Source organism: Rana temporaria, chromosome 1 (assembly GCF_905171775.1).
Source record: "Rana temporaria chromosome 1, aRanTem1.1, whole genome shotgun sequence".
Classification (NCBI taxonomy): domain Eukaryota; kingdom Metazoa; phylum Chordata; class Amphibia; order Anura; family Ranidae; genus Rana; species Rana temporaria.
In genome coordinates, this window is record NC_053489.1 from 36,245,232 (window position 1) to 36,268,624 (window position 23,393).

The 23,393-nt window shown below is 43.0% G+C and overlaps 1 protein-coding gene across 2 annotated transcripts in view; it reads right to left on the bottom strand.

Annotated features, from left to right (window-relative positions):
• The window catches only part of C1H18orf25 (chromosome 1 C18orf25 homolog), a 140,855-nt gene that overhangs the window by 7,147 nt on the left and 110,315 nt on the right, over positions 1-23,393 (bottom strand). Inside the window, exons 3-4 of one of the 2 annotated variants that reach the window (XM_040336393.1) lie at positions 22,514-22,693; positions 262-391 (exon numbers count right to left, since the gene is read on the bottom strand). In XM_040336393.1, the coding sequence (XP_040192327.1) occupies positions 262-391; positions 22,514-22,693 (310 nt within the window). The remainder of the gene's footprint in view (positions 1-261; positions 392-22,513; positions 22,694-23,393) is intronic. The other variant, XM_040336414.1, reaches the window with a different exon arrangement.

Genomic DNA, 23,393 nt, shown 5'->3' on the forward strand with positions numbered 1-23,393 from the left:
AAAAGGTCTTCATTCTTAAATACCATGTCATAGATATTTTATTTATCAATGTAAAAACATATTCCACATAATTTTTTCCATATTTTGCAGAAAACAAAAATGGCTTTAAAAAAAAAAAAAAAAAAAAAAGGTTTTCCTTTTTGCCCAGGCCTTTCCATCTCTAGTGCTGAACATAAAAGGCTGTCACTTGCCATGTGCCTTTGTTGACACTTGAAGCTGGACTGGCATAGCAAACCAAAAGATTCCCAATCACAGACATACCTTGCGTTTTCTTGAACCCCGACTATCTCCACCTCGCTGCCCGAAGAAGCAATGTTTATTTCATCCTCGTTATTCTGTGTCTCGCTAGGGGGTAATTTATCACATGAAGACAATCCTGGATCCAGATGACCTGCAGAGAGAAAAAGTACACAGAGACTAAATATTTTAAACCAGAGACTATGGTTAAATTATTTCAATTGCAGTACAGAGATTCTGGAAGCTCAACACAAGTAAAGAAACTTGCACTTAGGCTACTTTCACACCGAGAAGTTTTAGCGCTAAAAATAGCATTACTCCTATCACTCCAGTGCTTTCACACTGGAGCAGCGCGCTTGCGGGACGTTAAAAAAAAAAGTCCTGCAAGCAGCATCTTTGGGGCATTTTAGGAGCAGTGTGTACACACTATCAAATAGGACTTGTTCACTAATGCAACATCAAGGATGATGGTCAATTAGCAACGTGTCTAATGAGTGTTCTCAAATACAGTCCTGCATCTTAGCTGAATTAGATGCACGGACCCCTTAACTCAGGCATGTCCAAAGTCAGGCCCGGCGGCCAAATGCGGCCCCCCTGTTGATTTAATATGGCCCCCTGGGGATTTGGCCACAAAAGATATATACTGTATTTATTGGCGCTGCCTTGAAGGGGACAGGGAGGGGGCAGGACGAGCGCTGTCAGATTACATAAAGAGAATCTCCTGTTTACTCAGCAGCGTCTCTATTGGAAGTCCCGTCTCCTGGGATGCCATTGGACGACTGTTCTGTCTATCATAGGAGGCAGGAGTTTGTATTAAAGAGGCCACAGGGTAAACAAGACATTCTCCTGTTTGTAATCTGTTGGCACTCGTCCCGCCCCCTCCCTCTGCCCTCCGAGGCTGCAGATGGGCATCGTTCAGGCTGCACTGATGGTAATGGTGAGGCTGCATTGGTTGCAATGGTGAGGTTGCAATGGTAAGGCTGCATTGGTTGCAATGGTAAGGCTGCATTCATGGCAATTGTAAGGCTGCATTCATGGCAATGGTGAGGCTGCATTCATGGCAATGGTGAGGCTGCGTTCATGGCAATGGTAAGCCTGTGTGTGTTATACGCCGATAAACACGGTATTATCCAAATAACACGCCCAAGCTCATCCTTAGTCCTAAGCAGCGCTCTCTGGGATTCGTTGGGGCCACAAATAAAATATATACAGTATATCAAAATAACACGCCTGAGCTCATCTCTTCACCACACACAGCCACAAAGGCCAGAGAATTCTTGTTGGGCCATGTATTCGTGCTCAGACTAACACACTTAGGCAGAATTTTAATGGTTCAAAGAATGTCAGGCAAAATAGTCAGCCCTCATGCATGTTCACTTAATCAAATCTGGCCCTCTTTGAAAAAAGTTTGGACACCCCTGCCTTAACTGGTATGAATGGATGAATGTGCCTCAGAATATTTACTCATGGGTCTAATGGCATTTCCTGTGTACAGTTCCATCAACATTTTCTACACTAAAGGGTCAGTTCACCAAAATCGATAGTTCTTTCTGGTAGATGCTGGAGAGTTAAGTCTCCTATTTGTTTCATATGAGGGGGTGCTGATAAGTATTGAGCCTTACCCAGAAAATAAATTGAGCTAGGAAACTGTAAATTGCAGGGTGTACTGGCCAATATGTCTATATTCAATTCAACTACCTATGATTTGAACTTCTTTTTTTTTTTTCCAGGTCCAAAGTAAAAATGGCAGCACCTTCAGAAAATAAAAAACAACGTGGAAGAGCATAGGACCGTAATCAAGTTCCTGTTTCTCCAAAAGAAAGGTGCAAAGCAGATCCATGATGAAATGTCACCAACTTTGGGTGACAGTGGCCCTTCATGTGCAACAGTTAAGTAAAGTGGAACCCAAAACTTTTGTCAACCAAAAAAAATAAAAAAAAAGGAAGGCCAACGCCTCGTCACACACTGCAGTTGAAACAGTGGCAAAACTGAACTCCTTAGGGCCCTTTCACACGGGCGGACGAACGGACTGTTTATTACAAGTCCATTTACGGACTTGTAATGTATCCCTATGGGATTGCAGACGTTAGCGGATGATGCATCCGCTAACGTCCGCAACGATCCGCGTCCGCAAAGTTTCGCTTTTTCAGACGGAAGAAAACCCTAGTTTTCTTCCGTCTGGCGGAACGGATCGGATGAATACGGACACACGGTCCGTATTCATCCGATTCCCCATAGGGGAGAGCGGAGGAGAGACAGGGCGGTCTCTGCACAGTGTGCGGGGACCGCCCTGTCCGCCGACAGCTCAGCGGGGATTTACGGAGGAATCCCCGCTGAGCCAAACGGGCTAACGGAGCGGATCAATATGTATCCGCTCCGTGTGAAAGAGCCCTTAGGCTTACAAGTGATGTCCCATCCACCCTCTTCGCCTGACCTGGCTCCTCACCATCATCTGTTCCCCAATATCCAAAAACACAAAGGGACAACGATTTGTTCCAGAGGCAACTAATGCTGCAAATGAGTGGTTACACCAGCAGTCGGAAGAATTTTATTTGCAGGGACTTAAGAAGCTGCAGGACAGATGTCACAGGTGCATTGACTTCCTGGGGGAATATGTAGAATAGTGTGGCAGTTACAGCTTCCTAGCTTAATTTTTTCTGTGTAAGGCTTAAAGGGGTTGTAAAGGTTTGTTTTTTATTTTCTAAATAGGTTCCTTTAAGCTAGTGCATTGTTGGTTCACTTACCTTTTCCTTCCATTTCCCTTCTAAATGTTTTTTTTTTGTCTGAATTTCTCACTTCCTGTTTCCCCTCAGGAAGCTTGCCCCCATCATCCGAGCCGTTCTGGCTGGGGGTTAGTCAGCATGCTCGCCCCCTCCCTTGGGACTACATCCCTACAGGGAGACGATGTGAACAGTGTCTCCCCGCAGAAATGTAATCCTAAGGGAGGGGGCGAGCACGCTAACCCCCAGCCAGAACAGCTCGGATGATGGGGGCAAGCTTACTGAGGAGAAACAGGAAGTGAGAAATTCAGACAAAGAAAAACATTTTTTAGAAGGGAAATCAAAGGAAAAGGTAAGTGAACCAACAAAGCACTATAAAAGCATTAAATAAAAAACAAACCTTTACAACCCCTTTAATACTTATCAGCACCCCTTGGTATATCTCTCAAGGTAGTAAGATTTCTGTGCTTGAATTTCCAGGTCTGGTCATCTGTTCCAGCAAGAGTTCCCTGCTAAATATGACAAGGAAGAGCAAACACCTATTTTGAAGCAGGTTTGAAGAAATTTAGAAAGTAAAACCAGGATGTCTCGTCTACTGAATGCTCAAAAGAGGTCTCAGCAAACCAGATGCCACCATTAAGTTAAATAGTTTGGGGATGATAAATCCGATAAGGTGCCTGTATTTTAGTAGGGTTTACGGTCATTGCTATAGCACTCCAGACTCTAAAACAGCCTTTCTCAACCTTTTCAACACAGAGGAACCCTTGAAATAGTTCTCTGGTCTCGGGAACCCCTGCTAAAAATTAGAAATCTACAATTCATGATACCTTAGTGTGGTGGTCAGTGGGAAGAATGGTCCTTACACTTGTAGTCATAGGGAAGAATTACCTCCTTACAAATAGCTAAAAAGTTCAATGGAGCGGTAGAAATTGCCCAATGCTGAAGGAACCCCTAGCAGCCTCTGGAGGAACCCTAGGGTTCCACGGAACCCTGGTTGAGAATCACTGCATTAAAATCTGCAGATTCTCAATAAGAGGAAAATTATAAGTCCAGAGACACAAAGACACAGCTTGGTACTGAATAGATAGGTGAGAATTATAATAAGTCAAACTAGAAACTGTTGCAATGAAATGAAATTCACAAAAAAAAAGGTCTCAAACTGCACAATATTCTGATGCCCCGTACCTGTCGGAGAAAGTCTGATGAGAGCTTTTGGTCGGGTATCCCGACCGCGTGTGTATGCTCCATCTGACTTTTTCCAACAGAAAATCTGCCAAAAACGGCCGGCAAAAGATAGAGAGCTGGTTCTCTTTTTTTTTTTTCTTCCCTGTCTGACTTTTTCCCGTTGGAAATCCTGATCGCGTGTACGGGGCATTAGTTGGTTTCAGGTTTAAAGCATAAGTGCACTTCCAGTACAACTATACGTATAGTTGTCCTTGTCCCAGCAGCATATGAGAAAAATCCAGTTTCCAGCAAAGCCGTCTGCAACCGTTACCTCCTGACTCTGAGAAGATCTTGCTGTGCACTAAAGGGTCTACTCCTTCAGTTGACTAGGGAACTGGTTTAAGCTCTTCAAACACCCTCTAGTGATGTCTGGGTAGATCTGGCTTTAGAGTAAAACAATTAAAAGGTCTCATTAAAAAAAAAAAAAAAACCCACCTACATAAAGAACTTGGTGCGATTCCAGATAATGCAGAAATTGGGGATGTCTAAATTCTGCCAAAGATCCACAAGCCAGGTGTGACAGAACCCACTGTCACTGTGTGTTTTGGAAGGGACTGTGGGCTGGCCTCTTACACACAGATTATGGCCCAGAAGAGACTGGAGACCTGGGGACAAGCTGGCACTGAGATAATGTAATGTAATGCTACATCCCTTCTCCCCCCCCCCCCTGTTGCTGTGTCTAATTGTGTAGGTAAATGGTACAGACAATGGCCTGGAGACATCTCTCCGCAGGGGATGTGTATTGAGAGACTGCCTGCTTACCATAATCCCTTTATGTTTATCCATGGGCGTCCGCTGAAATTTTTTCAGGGAGGGGCGCTTCGGCAGCGGCGATACACAGTCGCATTTAACCCTTTCTTCAAACGCTAGCGGGGGTTAAAAGCGCCCCGCTAGCGACCGAATAGCGCAGCTAAAATGATGGTAAAGCGCCGCTTTACCGACAACGCGGCCAGCTGGCAGTGTGAAATAGCTCTTGAGATAATTCAGCTTCACTCCATGCCCATATAAATATAGCCTAGAGAATGTACAGACTCCCCTTCAGCACAGATGGACCCCACCTTCAGCACAGACCCCTCCATTCAGCACAGATGGAACCCCTTCAGCACAGACCCCTCCATTCAGCACAGATGGACCCCCCCTTCAGCACAGACCCCTCCATTCAGCACAGATGGACCCCCCCTTCAGCACAGACCCCCCATTCTGCACAGACCCCTCCATTCAACACAGACCCACCCATTCAGCACAGACCCCCCCTTCAGCACAGATGGACCCCCTTTAAGCACAGACCCCCCTTCAGCACATACCCCCTTTCAGTACAGACCCCCCCCCCCTCAGCACAGATGGACCCCCCATTCAGCACAAACCCCCCTCCCCATCCCATTCAGTACCTCAGATCAGCCATCAGCACATCACAGGCACAGCAGGTTCCCTCCCCCTGTGTACACAAACACTGGAGGGGAGACAGCTTCACTCTGCTCGCTGTGCCTGTGTGACATCCAACCCAGGACCGCTCAGACAGCCCGTGGCCGCAAAACTCTTTTTTCAGGGGGGGGGGGGTCAATTGCCCCCCCTTGCCCTATGGAGCGGACGCCCATGTGTTTATCTGTAGTTTCTGTTTTAATGTACAATTGTTCAGTTCCCATTGGTTGTTCCTTGTCCCCTACCCCCACCCCTCTATGACAAAGCTAAGGGGAGTGTCCCTAACTGTGTGTAAAAGTGTATGTCTTGTATTTAATAAACAGTTTATGCTCTGCATGTTTAACCCTCAACACCTGTGTGGACTGTCTCGCTGATTGAGGGGTTAAGGGCTGGTTATGGAATCTGCAGACTGCGGGTGCGTTTGGAGGACAGGAGACACAGGTCTGGCGGATGTGCCCACCTGGGGTATCTGAGATCCGTCACACCAGGTAGAGTATCATAACAGGTATGAACATATTTAATGAACAAATCACAGGCCTTGCAGAAAAAGGGTTAAAAAACGTTGATCACGAATACTGCTAGTTTTCTGAAAGATACAACTGATTTCCTGAAGAAGAATATATGGCAATAACCACCACACTTCTAATCACTATGGATGTAGAGTCTCTGTACAGTAACATTGCTCACAAGGATGGGATTGCTGCATGTCACAGATTGTTATCTTCAAACCACAAATAGAGCGCTGAGGAAGTTACACAGCTCATTGAATTAATTTTTTAACTACTTCCCACCCGGCCACTTACATAAACGGCAGGGTGGTGCTTTCCTCGTTCTGAGTGGACGTTCAGGAACGTCCTCAGAACACGTGCTCGCAGCACGGCCCGAGACACGCTGCAGCTTGATCCTGTGATCACAGGATCCAGCTGAGCAGAGATCGGGATATGGGCGCTGTGAGTGGCCCTCCCGATCACGTGACAGCCGTGTCCAATCACAGCCATCACAATGTTAACAGAGATGCGCGTCTCTGTGACAGTTCACGCCGCCAAGCTCAGTAGAGGAGGAGCGGGGGAACCTGCAGCCCTGTGACAGCTCTCTGTGTAAGGATAATTTCATAAAGAGAGCGGCCACAGATTCCCCCAAAAACAGTACACCAAGCACCACTGTCACCCCTGTCCACACACACGTCAGTGTCCCCAATACATCTGTCACAGTGCACAAAACATCTGTCACTCCCCCATCACCGCCGGTGGCCGATCCACATCTGTTATTGTTACCATAGCTTGTGGACTCCAACTTTCACACAAACCAAATATACACGGATTTGGGTTATTTTTTTTACCAAAGAAATGTAGCAGCATAATTTTTGGTTTAAAATGTATGAAGAGAAATTACTTATTTGCTAAATTTTATAACAGAAACTAATAAAAATAAAAAAAAATTTACACTTTTTTTATTCTTTTTTCATTTGTAGCATAAAAAATAAAAACCCCAGTGGTGATAAAATAGCACCAACAGAAAGGTTGTAAAAAAGTGTGAAAAAAGATAAAAAAAATTACATTTGGGTACAGTGTTGCACGACCGCGCAATTCTCAAAGTGTGAGAGCGCCAGTGTTGCCAACCGTACGTATTTTTATGGACAGTTCCCCCACTTTCGTAAAGGTCTGTAGTTGTGGGAATGTGCCAGTAAAAATAGCCGAAATCGGTTTGGCTTGGAACTGCGCATGGAGATTGGAGGCAGGGGGTGATTGTGGATGCGGTGGCACCACAGAGGGGGATGGAGGCAGGGGGCAATGGAGGCAGGGGGAGATTGGAGGCAGGGGGATGATTGAAGGCAGGGGGATGATTGAAGGCAGGGGGATGATTGAAGGCAGGGGGTGGGGGATGGAGACAGGGGATGTTGGTGGCACCGCAGGGGGAGATTGGAGGCAGGGGGAGATTGGAGGCAGGGGGAGATTGGAGTCAGGGGGAGATTGGAGTCAGGGGGAGATTGGAGGCAGGGGGAGATTGTGGCACCGAAGAGGGGGGTGAAGGCAGGGGGTGTTGGTGGCAGAGGGGGATGGAGGCAGGGGGTGATGTGACTAAATAATTTGCCCTTATAATATCGAAAATAACAAAAATATTTTTTTTTACCCTAATATCTACCTTAAATCACATTGCTATTTGCCTAGTGTACTTGTTTGTAGCCTAAATACTGAAATTTGCACCTAAAAATGTAATTTAGTAACTTTTGTGAAATGCCAGTAAAAGCGTGTCTGCGCCAGTAAATGATGCATCGTCCTCTATATGGTTCACCGTCATATTCACCCCTATTTTTTTTTTCTTCCCCTTTTTTCCCCATTTCACTTTTTATTTGTTTTCCTTTCTTCTTTTTTTTTTATTAATTTCACTTTACTTTATCGCACTTCAATTCATATCATATTTTTTGTTTTCTTAATTTCATTTTATTTGTTACTTATACAAGTTATACATGTTTTACACATATCATTCCATTTCCTGTCCACTTTAATTCACTTCTCTTACACTCAAATATATTTCTTCACACTTACACATACTCCTACACTCTCTTTCACATTTTTCTGCACCCCACTTCTCTATTGGGTCAACACATCATTCTATCCAATGTTCACTATTCACTATGAATTTGCATGAGACATAGTCCACATGAGACACTCTCTGATTGTCTGTCGAGACACACCCAAACTTCACAGGGGACCCTGTTTAACTTAATTGTTTCCAGAGCCCCCTCCCACTCATTGGGTTGTAAGGTATATATTCACTCATTTTACTGTTTACACACTAGCTATGAAGAAGCACTAAGGCATAGTGCGAAACGTCAGCTTTTCTTTTGTTGTGCTGTTTTTTGCTGTGGCATGTATTTTGTGATTTTTAATTAAAGGAGGAGTTTTTTTGGAGTGCGGCTGTCCCACCTTTTTTCCTTCATCCTAACTGGCACCGCAGGGGGAGATTGGAGGCAGGGGGAGATTGGAGGCAGGGGGAGATTGGAGGCAGGGGGAGATTGGAGTCAGGGGGAGATTGGAGTCAGGGGGAGATTGGAGGCAGGGGGAGATTGGAGGCAGGGGGAGATTGTGGCACCGAAGAGGGGGGTGAAGGCAGGGGGTGTTGGTGGCAAAGGGGGATGGAGGCAGGGGGTGATGTGACTAAATAATTTGCCCTTATAATATCGAAAATAACAAAAATATTTTTTTTTACCCTAATATCTACCTTAAATCACATTGCTATTTGCCTAGTGTACTTGTTTGTAGCCTAAATACTGAAATTTGCACCTAAAAATGTAATTTAGTAACTTTTGTGAAATGCCAGTAAAAGCGTGGCTGCGCCAGTAAATTTCAGGTGTCGTGCCAGAAAATTTTAAACTGGTAGATTGGCAACACTGGAGAGCGCTGAAAGCTAAAAATTTGTCTGGGAAGGAAGGGGGTGAAAGTGTCGAGCATTGAGGCAGTGAAACACAACTACTTAGAAAAAAGTGCAGCGCTAAGTATAACAGAATATCGAATAACAGATATCAAAAAATAGATCTATAGTAAACAACACCACATGTGTCCACCGTGATGAAAAAAACTCATGAGCAAACAGAATGTGCAAACAAAAGTCAGTGAAACAATCCAATTGTTAGGTAAATGAATCCTTTCTAATTGTGACCGAGTAAGAAAGAGTTGACAGAAGATCCACCACCGTATGTCATGAGGCTTACCAGAAGAATTGAACCCAGAAAAGCGTGCACTCGCTGGGTCAAGCAAACTTTTGGAAATCAATGATCCATAGGAGAGATGTTACAGCCGGCTCAGTATACCCCAGAAAGGCAATCCAGCAGGTACAGATACCAAGAACACAATAGGGCTCCCAATCATATGTCATATTAAAACATCCAAATGATGGTATAGATGGAAATATAAAAAAGAAGAACAGGGGCGCACATAGCATAATTCTGCAAGATATCTCACAGTATTTATTTAAGAAGAAAATTAAACACTGACATTTGCGGTGATGTGAAAAGCGCTATTAAAATTGATAAAAACAGTGGCATCAGTAATCCTACCCAACGCGTTTCGTTCTAAGGATCATCCTCTGGGGTACTTCACTTTTAACCACTTAAGGACCGGCTCACGTATATATATATATATATATATATATATATATATATATATATATATATATATACACACACACACACACACACGTCGACACAATGGCTCACATTGTATATACACACATCGCCTTTAAGAAGCGGCATTGTGGGCGCACGCGCGCCTGCCGCGGGCTCCGTGAGTCCGACCGCGGGGATTACCGCAATCGTCTCACGGACAGGAAAAATGGGGAAATGCTAATGTAAACAAGCATTTCCCCATTCTTCCTAGTGACAGGACACTGATCACAGCTCCCTTTAATCAGTTATGGTAATCGGGAGCGGTGTTCAGTGTCATGACACACGTAGTCCATCCCCCTACAGTTAGAACACATCCCTAGGACACACTTAAGCTCTTCAGCCTTGGGCCTGGATTGGCCCAAGGCCAATGTGGTGCCTATATTTAAAAAGGGAACAAAGTCTTTACCAAGTAACTATAGACAACTATAACTATAGTAACTACCAAGTAACTATAGACATGTTAGTTTAAAGGGGTTGTAAAGGTAAAAAATGTTTTTCCTAAATAGCTTCCTTTACCTTAGTGCAGTCCTCCTTCACTTACCTCATCCTTCCATTTTGCTTTTAAATGTCCTTATTTCTTCTGAGAAATCCTCACTTCCTGTTCTTCTGTCTGTAACTCCACACAGTAATGCAAGGCTTTCCCCCTGGTGTGGAGTGTCGTGCTCGCCCCATCTCTTCAGGGGGAGGGGGTGAGCAGGAGAGTCAGGACGTCCTCTAACACACAGCTCCTTTCTCTATCTGCAATGTAAATAGCGTCCTGACTCTCCTGCTCGCCCCCTCCCCACTCAAGGGAGGGGCGAGCACAACACTCCACACCAGGGAGAAAGCCTCACATTACTGTGTGTAGTTACAGACAGAAGAACAGGAAGTGAGGATTTCTCAGAAGAAATAAGGACATTTAAAAGCAAAATGGAAGGATGAGGTAAGTGAAGGAGGACTGCACTAAGGTAAAGGGAGCTATTTAGGAAAACACAAACCTGAGTAGCGCCCGCATATGTAAATGGTATTCAAACCACACATGTGAGGTATCGCCGCGATCGTTAGAGCGAGAGCAATAATTCTAGCCCTAGACCTCCTCTGCAACTCAAAACATGCAACCTGTAGAATTTTTTAAACGTCGCCTATGGAGATTTTAAAGGGTAAAAGTTTGACGGCATTCCACGAGCAGACGCAATTTTGAAGTGTGACATGTTGGGTATCAATTTACTCGGTGGAATATTATCTTTCACAATATAAAAAAAATTGGGATAACTTTACTGTTGTCTTATTTTTTAACTATAAAAAGTGTATTTTTTCCCCAAAAAAGTGCACTTGTAAGACCGCTGCGCAAATACGATGTGACAGAAAGTATTGCAACGATCGTCATTTTATTCTCTAGGGTGTTAGAATGAAAAAATATATATATAATGTTTGGGGGTTCTAAATAGAGGGAAGAAGATGGCAGTGAAAACAGTGAAAAAACACTTGAAAGAACTGCTGTTTTACTTGTAATGCCAACGGCCACCACCAGATGGCGCAAGGTCACAGACGTAAGCTTGGGCCTTTACAAGGCTGCAAAGCCGCGGCCTCAATTACCGGCCATCGTGGGCCCGCCGCGATTGCGTGGCAGGGGCGCAAGGAGACACAGGATCCTGTGCCTCCTTGCGCCCCTACCTCTTCTGCTGCAACGGCCAGGAATTGAGGCCGTGGGCAAAGCCGCGGCCTCAATTACCGGCGGGCGCTAGGTCACAATTTCTTGTCACAATTGCGACCGGGCGCCCGGATTTTGTCGAGCCCTGCTTTACGGTCAACACAAAAGACAAAAGGCATTCTTTACATCTAGAGGAAAACAGATATCATCTCCAAATAAGGAAAGGTTTCTTCACAGTAAGAGCTGTGAAAATGTGTAATAGACTCCCTCCAGAGGTGGTTCTGGCCAGCTCAGTAGATTGCTGGCCTGGATACTTTCCTAAATGTACATAATATAACTGGGTACTGACATTTATAGGTAAAGTTGATCCAGGGTAAATCCGATTGCCTCTCGGGGGATCAGGAAGGATTTTTTCCCCCTGCTGTAGCAAATTGGATCATGCTCTGCTGGGGTTTTTTGCCTTCCTCTGGATCAACTGTGGGTATAGAATTGGGTATATGGGATTGTACGATTTTTTTTTTTTTATGGTTGAACTGGATGGACTTGTGTCTTTTTTCAACCTATGTAACCCCTTCACTGCCAGTCACATTTACACAGTAAAAAGTGCATATTTATAGCACTGATCGCTGTGTAAATATAAATAGTCCCAAAAAAAAAACGCCAAAAAGTGTCCAATGTGTCTGCCATAATGTCGCAGTCACGATAAAAAAATAAAACACGCTGATCACCACCATTACTAGTAAAAAAAATAATAAAAATCACATAAAACTATCCCCTATTTTGTAGGCGCTATAACTTTTGCGCAAACAAATCAATAAACGCTTATTGCGATTTTTTTTTTACGAAAAATATGTAGAATACGTATCGGCCTAAACTGAGAAAAAAAAAAGTTTTTTTATATATTTTTGGGGATATTTATTATAGCAAAAAGTAAAAAATATAATTTTTTTTCAAAATTGTTGCTCTATTTTAATTATAGCACAAAAAATAAAAACCGCAGAGGTGATCAAATACCACCAAAAGAAAGCTCTATTTGTAGAATATGTAGAACACGTATCGGCCTAAACTGAAGAAAACTATTTTTTTATATATATATATTTTTTGGGAATATTTATTATAGCAAAAAGTAAAAAAATATAGAATTTTTTTCAAAATTGTCGCTCTATTTTTGTTTATAGCGCAAAAAATAAAAACCGCAGAGGCGATCAAATACCACCAAAAGAAATCTCTATTTGTGGGAAAAAGGGACGTCAATTTTGTTTGGGAGCCACGTCGCACGACCAAGCATTTGTCAGTTAAAGCGAAGCAGTGCTGAATTGCAAAAAGTGCTCTGGTCTTTGGCTAAAGTGGTTAATAATGACATCTATTTTCAGTGTAACAGTACTGCTATGGGAAGCAAAATTGCACCCCAATATGCAAACTTATTTATGGCTGACCTGGAGGCCAACTTCCTGAACAGCATACAACAAAAGCCATACAGATACTTTGCTATATCGATGACTATTATACGGACAGAAGGGGAATAAAAACAAACACAATTTAACGCATTATCCAAAACTTTTCACCCATCAAACTAAAAATGGACTATTCAAAACACACATGTCAACTTCCTAAAAACCACAGTATACAGAGATAACAAGCTGCATACCTCAATACACAGGAAACCCACCTACAGATGCAACCATTTCCACAGTTCCAGCCTTCACCCCCAATACACTAAACAGGCAATCATACACAGCCAGGCCATAAAGATACCAACCGTATATGCTCAGACCCAGGAGACAGAGATAAACATCTCAGAAAACTAACAGACTCCTTCCATAAATAGGGTTACAAGGACAAAATCATCAAAACCATCAATGCAAGCATACAAAACAGCCTTGTAAATCCAAAAAGAAAATCTTCTCAAATAAAGAGGGGGAAAAAAAAAAAAAAGAGAAAAAGATTACCATACAACTCTAGTAACCACATATATAAACCAGCACTAGAGAAGAAAGATAAATCAAATATTTACAACCCATCATAACAGAGGATGAAAAAGAAACATTCCAATGACCCCCAATACTGGCTTTCAGGCAACCACCCGACCTCAGAAACTAATAAGAAAAATGTATTCTGAAGTTACAAAATAAAGGAACCAAATCCTGCAAAAAAAAAAAAAAGCTGCAAACTGCGCATTCCAAATCAAGCCCCGGACCATTATGCAGCTAAAGGACCAGGCCTTTTTTGCGATTCGGCACTGCGTCGCTTTAACTGACAATTGCACGATCATGCGACGTGGCTCCCAAGCAAAGTCCTTTTTTTCCCCCCACAAATAGAGCTTTATTTTGGTGGTATTTGATCACCTCTGCGGTTTTTATTTTTTGCGCTATAAATAAAAATAGAGCGACAATTTTGAATTTTTTTTTGCTATAATAAATATCCCCCAAAAATATATAATAAAAAAAAAAAACATTTTTTTCCCTCAGTTTAGGACGATACGTATTCTTCTACATATTTTTGGTAAAAAAAACAAAAAACGCAATAAGCGTTTATTGATTGGTTTGCGCAAAAGTTATAGCGTCTACAAAATAGGGGATAGTTTTATGGCATTTTTATTAATTTGTTTTACTAGTAATGGCGGCGATCTGTGATTTTTTTATCGTGACTGCGACATTATGGCGGACACATCGGACACTTTTGACACATTTTTGGGACCATTGTCATTTTTACAGCGAACAGTGCACTGGATACTGTGAAAATGACAATGGCAGTGAAGGGGTTAACCTGTAGGGGGGCACAGTATGGGGTTAAGTGTTCCCTAGTTTGTGATTCTTACTGTAGGGGGGCGTGGCTGGGCGCGTGACATCACTGATAATCGTTCCCTATGACAGGGAACAGACGATCAGAGACAAGCCACGGAGAAGAACGGGGAAAGGTTTGTTTACACTTGCCTCTCCCCGTTCTTCAGCTCTGTGACCCGATCGCGGGACACCGGCGGCGCTCGGGTCCGTGGCGCGCTCACGGAGCTTCGGATCGGGTCGCGAGTGCGCCCGCGACCCAATGCTGGGTTCTTAAAGGGGACGTACATGCACTCCCTTGTGCCCAGCCGTGCCATTCTGTTGACATATATCATTGTGCGGCGGTCCTTAAGCGGTTCAAGTGTCACACACACAAATGGGACCTTCAATAACACAGGATCATACACCTGAATCTCCAGTAATGTGGTCTACCACATCCAATGCAAAAAAATTTTGCAAAGAATCTCATGTTGGTAAAACATGGATTTATATAGACAACAAGATAACATGCACACCTGTGGGTGATCATTTCTCACAACCAGACCACACGATGGAAGACATGAATGTTTTAGTTCTTAAAAGGGAACTTGAAAACTACTCAGGAAAGGAAAAACTTTTGAAGATAGATAATTTTTGACACAACAAATAGACTAAATGTAGATGAGGGTTTTCTAAATCATTATCCAACAGTTTTATGACCATGCTCACCTTTGTGACTGATATTCCCCCCCCCCCCCCACCTCCTCCTTCGGTCTATAGCTCCCTCTCTCTGTATCATCTCACACTAACCCCGAAAGCTTGTCAAGAAAAGTATGAAAAAGTGGATGTTAGTGCAAAAAAAAAAAAAGGATCAAAGACTGTACTGAATTGTTCTGTTGGCTTTAGTAAAGGTCACACAGGTATTATGTTTACAGAATTGCAGTTACACAAGGTGTCCAAAAAGTCACCATACATGAGGAAACTGTAGCTAAATGTACATTTATTTGAAAATATTCATTACAAAAGATTATCTACGTCTTGGCCACGTCTCTCCGCACACACACAGTCTTCTCCCACACTCATGGCGAACACATTCCAAGATATCAGTTGTTATGCAATTTAATTATTGCATTTTGAGAGTGTTCCTTTAAATTAGGGTTGTCCCGATACCACTTTTTTGAGACCGAGTACAAGTACCGATACTTTTTTTCAAGTACTAGCCGATACCGAATACCGATACTTTTTTTTTAATGTCATGTGACAGTGGCGGTATTTTTTTAATATTTTTTTTACAATTTTTTTCTTTTACAGTGATTTTTTTGTTGTTGTTTTTTTGGGGGGGGGGGGGGAGTGAATTGTCAGTGTGTTTTTTTTTTTATTTACTTTTTTTTTTTGTTTTTTTATCAGCCCTGTTGGGGGTCTTTGGTGAGATATCAGGGGTCTTAAAATACCTCTGAAATCTCCCCTTTAAGAAAGAGAAAGGGACTAAGGACACAGATTCCCCAGTCCCTTTTTCTGCAGCCTCAGCTGAAATGAATGGAGGGAAGCTCCTCTCCATTCATAAACTGAAGCATCGTAAACACAGTTTATGATGCTCAGTTATGTTAATGTACACTGACTCTGTCCATTCGGAAAAGGTAGGAGCCGGGTTCAAGCGGCTCCTACCTCCGCTCTCCATCCTCACAAATTGAGGGGGGAGAGCGGCACGGACGGACGGGGGGGGAGAATAGCAACACGGACAAGGGGGGGGGGGAGAGAAGAGCGACACGGATGGGGGGGGAGAAGAGTGGCACGGACAGAGGGGGGGAGGAGAGAGAAGAAAGGCACTGACAGGGGGAGGAGAGAAGAGCGGCACTGACATAGGGAGAGAAGAGCGGCACGGAGCATGGGGGGAGGAAAGACAGCACGGGGGAGAAGACTTGCAACTCCCCTGACTGCCCAGGTATCGGCTGAGGCATCGGAGCATTTCCCCCCCGAGTACAAGTACTCGGGGAAATGCTCGGTATCGGTACCGATACCGATACTAGTATCGGTATCGGGACATCCCTACTTTAAATGATTAAGGTTTCTAATCCTTTCCCTGTATACCAAGGGTCTCCAAACTATGACCCTCCAGTTGTTCAGGAACTTCAATTCCCATCAAGCCTAGTCATGTCTCTGAATGTCAAGCCTTGTACACACGCTCGTTTTTTTCGGTAAGAACCAGCAAGAAAACATTGCCGAGTATACCGAGCGTGAGTACGAGGATTTCAGGTTTCTATTATATAATACGTTTCTGATCACCGTTATTACTAGTATGAAATAAATAAAATATAAATTCCAGTATATATACACAATCATTTGTAGATGCTATAATTTTCACGCAGACAAATCAATACACACTCAACTGGATTTTTTTTTACCAAAGACGTGTAGTAAAATACATATTGGCCTAAATGTATGAAGATTTTTTTTTATTGGAAATTCTTCATTGCAGAAAGTAAAAAAAGTAGTGTTTATATAATTAAAAAAAAAAAGTGGTGAGGGTGATCAAACACCACCAGAAGAAAAACTTCATTTGTGTAAAAAAAAGATAATCTAAAATTTCATTTGGGTACATTTGTGACCGCGCAATTACCAGTTAAAATAACGCAGTGATAAAAAGCAAAAAAGTAGTTAGAGTTAACACTTAAGTAAATTATTTTGAAGGTTACATATAATGGCATAGCATTGTATTAGAGAAATACATTTTTGTTGTGAAACATATCTGGTGCAATGCATCCTAAAATTTCTATAGCACTATAGTGATTCCCATGGGGTCTCAACACTCTGTTCTCCCCTCTTCCTGTGCATATATAAATGTGGTTTTATTAGAAGGCTGGAGGCAGAGAAAGTGGAGTTACGACATAAAACAAGTACATTCTGCAGTACAATTACCCCACAGAACCTACAGCTACAGAGGTCTGTGAGGGCTTGTTCTAAAGCTCATTTACTGCTTGTAAGGGAGAGATTTTATATATATATATATATATATATACACATACAGGTCATTCTCCAAAAATTAGCATATTGTGATAAAGTTCATTATTTTCTGTAATGTACTGATAAACATTAGACTTTCATATTTAAACACAACTGAAGTAGTTCAAGCCTTTTATTGTTTTAATATTGATGATTTTGGCATACAGCTCATGAAAACCCAAAATTCATATCTCAAAAAATTAGCATATTTCATCCGACCAATGAAAGAAAAGTGTTTTTAATAAAAAAAAAGTCAACCTTCAAATAATTATATTCAGTTATGCACTCAATACGTGGTCAGGAATCCTTTTTGCAGAAATGACTGCTTCAATGCGGCGTGGCATGGAGGCAATCAGCCTGTGGCACTGTTGAGGTGTTATGGAGGCCCAGGATGCTTCGGTAGCGGCCTTAAGCTCATCCAGAGTGTTGGGTCTTGCGTCTCTCAACTTTCTCTTCCCAATATCCCACAGATTCTCTATGGGGTTCAGGTCAGGAGAGTTGGCAGGCCAATTGAGCACAGTAATACCATGGTCAGTAAACCATTTACCAGTGGTTTTGGCACTGTGAGCAGGTGCCAGGTCGTGCTGAAAAATGAAATCTTCATCTCCATAAAGCTTTTCAGCAGATGGAGGCATGAAGTGCTCCAAAATCTCCGGATAGATAGCTGCATTCACCCTGCCCTTGATAAAACACAGTGAACCAACACCAGCAGCTGACATGGCACCCCAGACCATCACTGACTGTGGGTACTTGACACTGGACTTCAGGCATTTTGGCATTTCCCTCTCCCCAGTCTTCCTCCAGACTCTGGAACCTAGATTACTGAATGACATGCAAAATTTGCGTTCATCCGAAAAAAGTACTTTGGACCACTGAGCAACAGTCTAGTGTTGCTTCTCTGTAGCCCAGGTCAGGCGCTTCTGCCGCTGTTTCTGGTTCAAAAGTGGCTTGACCTGGGGAATGCGGCACCTGTAGCCCATTTCCTGCACACGCCTGTACACGGTGGCTCTGGATGTTTCTACTCCAGACTCAGTCCACTGCTTCCACAGGTCCCCCAAGGTCTGGAATCGGTCCTTCTCCACAATCTTCCTCAGGGTCCGGTCACCTCTTCTCGTTGTGCAGCGTTTTCTGCCACACTTTTTCCTTCCCACAGACTTCCCACTGAGGAGCCTTGATACAGCACTCTGGGAACAGCCTATTCGTTCAGAAATTTCTTTCTGTGTCTTACCCTCTTGCTTGAGGGTGTCAATGATGGCCTTCTGGACAGCAGTCAGGTCGGCAGTCTTACCCATGATTGCGGTTTGGAGTAATGAACCAGGCTGGGAGTTTTTAAAAGCCTCAGGAATCTTTTGCAGGTGTTTAGAGTTAATTAGTTGATTCAGATGATTAGGTTAAGAGCTTGTTTAGAGAACCTTTTCATGATATGCTAATTTTTTGAGATAGGAATTTTGGGTTTTCATGAGCTGTATGCCAAAATCATCAATATTAAAACAATAAAAGGCTTGAACTACTTCAGTTGTGTCTAATGAATCTAAAATATATGAAAGTCTAATGTTTATCAGTACATTACAGAAAATAATGAACTTTATCACAATATGCTAATTTTTTGAGAATGACCTGTATACACACACATACATATATATATATATATATATATATATATATACATACATACATACACATTTTTTTCCCCCGAATGTCCATAGCCTGCTCACTATTCTACTTTAGAACTAAGGTTATTTATTTGCAGTCAAGTTCAAATGAAGACATTGAATCCAGGCCCTTCTCTAATGCCAAGTCCCAGTGTCAAGAGAAAGCAGCCAGCCAATTGCATAAGCCGAAAATGAAATTTCGGGACATGCTCTGTACATAAAAGAACACAGACTGCCCTCTATTACCAAAGTCACAAAAGTGCAACATTTGTATTTTTGTGACCATGAGAATCATATATGTTTGCAGAATTAAAGCCTTATCTTTTGAATTTTTTTTAATTCACTCTCAAAAACTCCAGTCCATAGCACAGACCCCACGCCCTCCATACGTGTCATAGGCCTTCCCTTTTGAGAAGAGTTTAACTATTGTCTGCTGGCCCAGCTGCTCTGCCAATCCATTCACCTTCTGTATAACTCTATGGGCTTCATTCAGAAATCGGTATGTACCACTTTAAGCACTATACCGCTCAGCGGTTTTAAAAAAAGTTTTTGGCATTCAAAAAAAAAACCACGATACTAAAATACTGCATGCGCCATTTTATGAATGGATGCGGTACTTTGGTAGTGAAAGATTGCAGTAATTTAACTGCAATCTTTCACTACCAATCGGGTGGTCCTGTCCCCTTGTTTATATAGCAATGGAGCTTTCAGATGGTGAGAGACCGTGTTGGGTGCGGACCTTTTTGCGGATTGGCGGTGGACATCTTAATAGACGATGGATCTACACCAGGAGACTTTTTTTTTTTCCCAAATAAGGACTTGCCAAAAACGGTCTGTCTTTTTATTTTTTTAGCACTTTTTTTGGTAGATGAGTAGGGGTAGTATGCCCCAGTTGAAGTCCACTTGGACGAAACGCGTCGGGCTTGCTATACCTGCACCCCATATTGCTTTTATTCAATTTTATACTGAAGTGATCACTTTCATGTTATTGGTTTTATTTCAATAAAACCTACCCTCTTTTACCTGCACCATCCGGAGCATTGTTTTCTTTCTCTTCCCTGCATGACTTGCTTGGATGCAAAGTTTTTTCAAAACTCCATACCAGTGTGCACCTTGCATCAGTGGACACCACTGTTCGTATCACCAGTTGGCGTTTAAAGAATCGGACCCTCTGTTCCTGTCCACGGATTCGAGTTGGAGCGAGTACACCTACGGTGAGGTTCCAGTCCAGGCTTACAGCCATCCAACAGGATACCCCGTGGTGAGTCTACCACTGTACCATCATCCAGCCGAGCAGAGCCGAGCCGATCCCTTACATGCCTTTGTGATCTGTTGTCGCTGACAAGCAGATCCACGTCATCTGGTAAGAGTATTCCATCTATTTCTGATTCTACCGTGCAGAAAGTTTTTCCAAAGATGAGGATGTGGTCATACACCCCCTATTGATGGACTCTTTTCTTTGTGTTTTCTTTTTGTGTTGGTTGTTTCAAATGGACACTCATTCACAGGTTATTGTGTTATCATCACATTGATGCATAATTTGTTCTTTATAAGAATTTTTAGCGCTGCATATTTTTCCACTATTGTATTTTCAATTTTTGTCATATTGCTTGTGTGGCTGCTCACTTGATATTTTAGATCAGCGCAGTATTTCCCCCTTTTCACAGGGGTAGTATGTACCCCATACTCATTCACATGGGGGGGAGCCAAGATCTGGGGGACCCCTTGTTAAAGAGGGCTTCCAGATTCCGATAATCCACCTCCCGCAGACCCCCACAATTGAATATAATTTGATCAAATTCCAAAAATTCTAATTAAATTAGAAAACAAATCGAATAATTCCGGAAACGTTCTGCACATGTCTAGTGGCTGCCCCTGCACAACAGGAGTGTCAATCAGTGAATTAGGACAGTGAAGAGTCCCCACTGCCAGAAAACAATGTCTCAGCGGGGGCCTGCTTGTGTGGATGGAGGAATCCTTTCCTCTTTCCCCCCCCCCCCCCATTCAGTCCATCCTAATCTATGACCAGCTTTACATAATGCTCATTCTAATGATGGTTAGCAAATACAGGAATGAAGATTTAAACCACAATTCAATTCAATTCAATTCAGTTCAGTTCACTACTGTCAGCTCCAGAAGATAGTCAGAGGAAACCAATGCTGTGAATTTATTGGGTGGGTATGATGTAGGATTGTTTTTGTGGTTAAAGACCCAAAAGTACAAGGAAAAGAACAATGGATAGACTTAAAGGGGTTGTAAAGGTTCATTTTTTATTTTCTAAATAGGTTCCTTTAAGCTAGTGCATTGTTGGTTCACTTACCTTTTCCCTTCGAAATGTTTTTTCTTTGTCTGAATTTCTCACTTCCTGTTTCCCCTCAGTAAGCTTGCCCCCCATTAGCCAAGCTGTTCTGGCTGGGGGTTAGTCAGAAAGAACAGCTTACTGAAGAACAGGAAGTGAGAAATTCAGACAAAGAAAAAAAACATTTAGAAGGAGAATCGAAGGAAAGGGTAAGTGAACCTGTTGGCACTAGCTTAAAGGAACCTATTTAGAAAATGGAAAACGAACCTTTACAACCCCTTTAACCTATGGTTGAGCGAATTATATATATATATATATATATATATATATATATATATATATATATATATATATATATATTATATTATATGTACCCAAAGACCTAGCCTTGAATAATGGCATGATTGATATTATGGACATGTCACGATTGACTTAACCGCTTTCCGCCTGCACTATAGCTGAAAGACTGCTACGGCGTGGGCTTACTTTGCCGGAAGACATACATGGGCATCTTCCCGTGGTCGGGAAGCACACTCTGATTACCAAATCCCTTGTGCCAGTTCACACAGGGGAAACCCGACTCAGCACGATATTGCAAAGAGATTTGGAGGCAACTTCAAGCAACTTTCATTGCGACTTAAAGTTGCCTCCAGGACAGGCGACTTTGGCCAAACACAGAATAATCAGCTCTGTGCCTGGGTAAACGTGGGGAGTACCTGGGTAAATAATTTTCTGTTTCCTGTAAAGTCGCTTCAATATAGATGGAGATCCGACTTGGAGGCAACTGCCATTAAAATCTACGGGTCGCCAAGAAAATCGCCTTGAAATAGTACAGGAACCTTTTCTGAAATCGGAGAAACTTAGTGTACATTAAGATGGCTTTCAGCTTATGTTAAAAAGGACATCGGCTCTGATAACCAGTGTCCTGATTATCAGTGCAGCCCCAACAGTGCCCACCAGTATTGCTGTCCAGAGCCGCTTACCAGTGCCCATCACCGTCGCCCACCACGAAGGAGAAAAAAAGACAGGTATTTGCACCCACTTCCGGCCACACAGTCTCGGGCAGACTGCGGGCATGACGTCACCTCCCCCCCCCCCGTTGTGTTCTGGGAACACTCGGCTCCCAGTACACAGCGGGAGCCAATTGGCAGGCGTAGCGCGACTCGCGCATGCGCTGTAGGGTACCGGGCAGTGAAGCCAGAGGGCTTCACTTCCTGGTTCCCTCACCGAGGATGGCGGGGGGGCAGCAGAGTGATGAGCGATCGCTCGTCCTCTGCTACGGACGGCGCTGGACTCCAGGACAGGTAAGTGTCCTAATATTAAAAGTCAGACATCCGCTTTAACAGCCTCATGGGAATAACCTGCCAATGTGTATCAATCTTAATAGTACACAGCAGTTAACAAGTACCAGAATCTGCGTTCAATTCTTCAAGTAAGCCTCTCGTGCGCCACGATGGCTGGGGCTCCTGCTTGGGCACGGAATTATGCTCCTTGACAACTGTGGCTGCCAGCATGTTGTCTACGTTCAACACTTCCGTGTCAGAATTTGTATCAGAGATGTCATAATGGGTCACGACTGGTGGTCCATCTGCAAGAAAAACAAAACAAACACAAACAGAAGAAATGTCAACCTGCGTGTGCACAGGACTCGTGTTAATCACGCTCATATTCTACAGCCATAGACAAAAAAAGTACAATATATTAAAAAACAAATGTGATCATCATGATATTTCAAATTAGGTCATCTTAACTTCTACATTTAAACTGCAGAATTTACATACAAAAAGTTATCTACTACAAAAACGCTTATTACAGCTAAAAAAAAAATCTATATGCTCTTTAGACAGTTCGGATGGAGCGCTTGTATAGTTGGCCGTGTGATGCGGGCAATCCCTCAACCTTACTTCTATTGTACATGTATGTAGGGGTGACTAAAGTACCGTGCAAAGAAAGAGGGTACAAGAAACTTGTAAGCAATCCCTTTACGGTCGAAAGCCTCGTACACACACTCGGTTTTCTCGGCAAGAGCAGAGAATTCTTGCCGAGTACACCGAGCGTGTGTACGAGGCTTTCAGGTTTCTCGTCAAGAAAAATGCACAGAATCTCGATGAGAAAAATAGAGAACCTGCTCTCTATTTTCTCGTCGTGATTCTCGGCAGTGTTTTCGTGCCGAGAAACCCGAGCGTCTGTATACTTACCTGTCGCAGTGGAAACCCGCACATGCTCGAAATTACTTCGCCACATGCACGGTAGCTTCCTAGGCATAGGTAGGGTGTAGCAAGATGGCG